Consider the following 4,442-nt stretch of genomic DNA (forward strand, 5'->3'; position numbering starts at 1 on the left):
AACTGCAGATATCTCACAAAAGCTTTACTCGAGCCTACTTTGAGACTTTGTAGAAAAACTTGGTATGATCAACCATCTAAACATCAGCTTGAGAGGAGTACTGAAATGAAGTCGTTTCTTTAGGGAGTCTTGCGTGGGACACAAATAAGTCAATGCCACGACATGCATCAGCGTCAGGCATATCAGCTACGAGTCTGCAACACTGGATTCCTATGCCACGACATCAATTAATCAATGTCGCTGATACTTGCTCTTGTTTGCTTTTGGGTTTTGTTTCCTAGTAAGAGCCTATGTATCAGCTATTGTATCTTGTTATTTTAGGAATTTTTTTTCTTAACTATTTTTTCCTTTTTCAAGAAGATTGGATATTTAATTGTCAAATCTTATTTGATTTCCTTTTATTATTTCCTTATAATAGAAATTTCTTTCTAAAATTATTTCACTATGTAACCTATTTATTTTTGTACTTCTTATTCAATAAAACAACCACAAAAGAAATTGGTCTGTGTTGTTCATTCTTTAAGTCTTTATTTTTCATCATCTCTAACTGGTTAGTACATTTTCTAAACTTGGTATCAGACTAGTATGATTTTGATCTATGTTGGCGTTGAGGGAGAAATTTTTGGCTTATAAGTCCAACAATCACCCTTTTACTTGAAGACACAAAAAATGGGTATTGCAAAAGACTAACCGCCTTCCGCCTAATTATCTACACTAACACATATATCTGAACTGAATCATGAACAACTTTATGCTGCCCTTAAAATATCGAATTGTATTTTACCCTAAATCTTTAAGATTAGCACAATTTCTAGGGATGACATAAAATTTTGTTAAGGACGAGCACTCGCAAAAACTCGATCCCAAAGAGCAGGAAATCCCTAGAAATTTCGAGGTTTGAGGCGTGGCTGACAAAATTATGCTCCCCAGTCCAGGGATATCGACTCCCTTTCAAGGAAATCATTCCCAAAATCCAGGGTTAGATCCATGGTCGAAAATGATGGTATCTCAACGGGTCGGGGCTGGAGAAAAAGGTCTTGACCCTGACTCCGTAAATTGCCACTCTAACTATTTACCAATTTACAATCACTATTGCCAAGGCACCTTTAATCATATAATAAAATGAACGCCATGTAAATACAACAATAAACAAACAATAGTATATTCTATCAAATATAACGATAAAAAGATTTAATGACAACACATCAAGTAATGCTAGATAAATCAAAAGATGCAGACATAAAATTATGTGTAATTTATAAATTAATATTCTCACATCTTCATTGAAAATTATGGCAGTTGAAATATAATATATATAGTAGCTATATCTATTAAGAATCTAAAAACACATATTGCGAAACTTTTGTATTAAATTGGAAAATAACAAGCACAACATATTAGGTGTGCAACATAATAAGAAAAGCTGATTAATATAAATTCAACACCAGTTGTGCTGTTAAATAGAATGCAGAAGATATATTCCATATTTGATATATAGTATTGATAATATATTATGTTTACAGCACAATAATACATCGAAAATTAAACTCTATTAAAACATGAGATAGTAATTCATTAAAGGAAACAGTTGACAATATCTATTATCATATTTATTAAAATTATAGTTATGGTGATGATACCTTTCCACTTCGACTTCTAAAGTTGCATGATATCCAGAAGCACTGAGTAAGTATGCTGTGACATGGGGAGAAATCGCTATTGAGTTCTCTCCAAGTTGCATTTTCAACTTCATTTTCTCCAGTTCCATGAAGGGAGAAGGTTGATGTTGGAGTCTGTTAGGAGCCTTGGCGAGAATCTAATTAATCACATTAGAATACAAATTTTGTGAAGAAAGAGATAACTAATAAATCTGTTTATATAGTAAATATAAATAATTAACATACCTCAATTGTATCGTAAGATAATGTGACAAACCGTGCATGACGAAGCACTCGGAACATATTGGTCAATGCATCTGCAGCTTTTTGCTTTGTTGGGTTTGAGCGGAAGAATTGTTGGGGTAAAAACACTTGAACATTCACATTACTGAGAGCAGGAAGATCAACCAAGGCGAAACACTGAGGTATTGAGTTTTCAAAACTAAAGGAAGTAAGCATTGGTGCAAGAAGCTCAATCCTGCCACGGTTAGCTATTATAAAATTTGAGAGGCTGAAGTTAATAAGCTGAGGTCCAGTGATTCTGAAAACACTAAATCCTGACAGGTAACAATCACCTAAATAAAGGCTCCTCAAATTAGGGCAACTAGAGAAAGGATCAAAGGGTTGCTGACTTTCATAATGGAATTGCATTCTACTCAAATGCAAATCCCGCAACCCCACAAAACCAAACCAGTGACCTGGTAAGATTTCAGGACGGAAAGTTTCCATCAGTAAGCTATTGATCGACTCACATTCAATCAGTCTTTGTGGGAGACGGAATTCTCCCCAGTCGACTGGAAGGCTCAGATCTTTAACGTTGTGGGAAGCAACGTAGTCTACGACTTTGGTCATGAAAGACTTATCGATCCTGTCGCGACGAGTGAGAGAGAATTTACCGATGTCAACGGACGGATCTCGATGAGTTAAGACGTCGAGGACAAATCTCTTGAAGCAGAAAACTCTATTGAAATTCATGCTATCGAAACTGAGGTCAGGAAGAGTTTTCCAGAGGTTTTTAAACCTCTTGGAGAGCAGACAGGTTTGAACTGCGTATTTGGTGTCATTAAAAGAGAGGATTTGATGGAGTATGTCATCTGGTAAGTTGCTGAATCGATCATCTTTGCATTTCTGGACTCTCTTGTTCCTTCTAATTGGCATGTTGATGGTGGGATACTACAAAAAAGGAAGAAAGAAAGTTGGTGGGATTATGATTTTTTTTTTTTAACCTGAAATTTTCTGAGGAGAGCACGAAATGAAGAAGTAAGAAAGAATGATTGAGCGTTAATAAATGGAAAAAAGGGAGAGAAAAGGAAAGTTGAAAGATGTAAAGAGTAATTGGAGTCTGAGAAGAACAGAAAATGAAGAAGAAAGAGTAAATGATTGAGCGTTAATAATTGGTAAAAGGAAGAGCAAGAGTGAAAAATGTGACTAGTGATTGGCGTTTTCTTTCTTGTAATTCTAATTTTTGCTTATAAAAAGAAAAAGTTGTAGGTAAATAAATGAATTCTAATTTGTGTTTTCCTAAAAATCTCTAACAACAGTTATATTTTGGGTGTATATTTATTACCTTTGATAGTATTAATTATAAGGAAAAAAATTAAAATAAAATAAATGCAAAAAGCTTTAATAAATTTATCAATACAAGAACTTGACTCATAAGAATAGATTATATATACTATAATAGATTATAAAAAATAACTGCTAAATATTGAAATGTAATAAATAGAGAATCTAATACAATTTGAAGTTTATGTAAGAGAATTATTTTCTTTTTAAAATAATATTAATTAAAAAAACATACTATTATATCAAAGATTTTATTTTTTTTATTTAATTCGCATTAAAGAAGAACATGTAACAAATATTAATTTAAAACAATTGTTATGTTAAAATAATCCATGCATGGTTGGAGAGTCCAGGACCTTTCAATGAATTAGATACCTCAAGGATCAAAATTATAATAAATTAATATTAATCAACAATTATATTACATGACAATATTCTCTTGAGCATATAAATAACAATTTTCCTGTTGTCGTTAGTATTCTTTTGTTAGAGTTTCACTGTAATTTCAACCTTGAGTATCTAAAAATAATAATTTATCTCCTGTCACTGTTTTGTTAGGGTTTCACTGATTAATTTAATATTAAGTATAGAATATATATTAGTCAGATGATGAAATAAATTAAAATGAATAGAAGAGTGAATATAATGAGTTTTACTTTTTTATTTATTTTTTGTCACTTTACTACGTATACAAATTTTTGTTCATCTTTAATTTATCCCATCAAACAACATAGCCACAACTCTGATCTTTTATTTTTTTTATTTTTTTATTTTTTAAATCTTAGATAGAGAATTGACGCAAAAACATGTGTAAAATTAAGATGGTGACTAGAACTTTTATTCAACTGATAGTTTCAAGGTCCTGTAAGATTAGTTGAAACGTGCATAAGTTGGCATGAATACCCCCTATCATTAAAAATTAAAAAAAAAGGGTTAATCCAGCAACTCAAACAAAAAGCACCAAGCACCAAGAGAACAAAGCACTTCATGCAACTGAAAATGATTAGCTAAAACCATCCTTTCTACACATCAACCACTAGATTTATTTAAACCTAGAAACATTTCAAGCTTGCATAAAGCATTTTGTTCTCTTCCTGCTCGGTATTTCAGAAGCCTGAAAAATATACTAAACTTCGTTGTAGCAACAATATAGGTTGATGCCGAGACTTGCTTAATTGAAGATGGAGAAGCATTATGGGTACTGCATGTTTAATTTCT

The 4,442-nt window shown here is 32.2% G+C and overlaps 1 protein-coding gene across 1 annotated transcript; it reads right to left on the reverse strand.

The window, feature by feature from the left end:
- Positions 1 to 1,542: 1,542 nt before the first annotated feature.
- LOC116120310 (putative F-box/FBD/LRR-repeat protein At4g03220) lies at positions 1,543 to 2,816 on the reverse strand. The gene is made up of 3 exons (XM_031406269.1): positions 1,905 to 2,816; positions 1,641 to 1,816; positions 1,543 to 1,549 (listed from the first exon to the last, which is right to left on the reverse strand). Exons 1-3 carry the CDS (start codon positions 2,814 to 2,816, stop codon positions 1,543 to 1,545), a joined length of 1,095 nt encoding a protein of 364 aa, XP_031262129.1.
- Positions 2,817 to 4,442: the final 1,626 nt, after the last annotated feature.

Source organism: Pistacia vera, unplaced genomic scaffold, assembly GCF_008641045.1.
Source record: "Pistacia vera cultivar Batoury unplaced genomic scaffold, PisVer_v2 Contig93, whole genome shotgun sequence".
In the NCBI taxonomy this organism is placed as follows: Eukaryota; Viridiplantae; Streptophyta; class Magnoliopsida; order Sapindales; family Anacardiaceae; genus Pistacia; species Pistacia vera.

Bases quoted from the DNA above. Each gene is read 5' to 3' on its own strand.
- LOC116120310 (XM_031406269.1), bottom strand. From the start codon at position 2,816: ATGCCAATTAGAAGGAACAAGAGAGTCCAGAAATGCAAAGATGATCGA. The intron at 1,817-1,904 runs GTATGTTAATTA...GTGATTAATTAG, and splicing joins TATCTTACGATACAATTGAG to ATTCTCGCCAAGGCTCCTAA.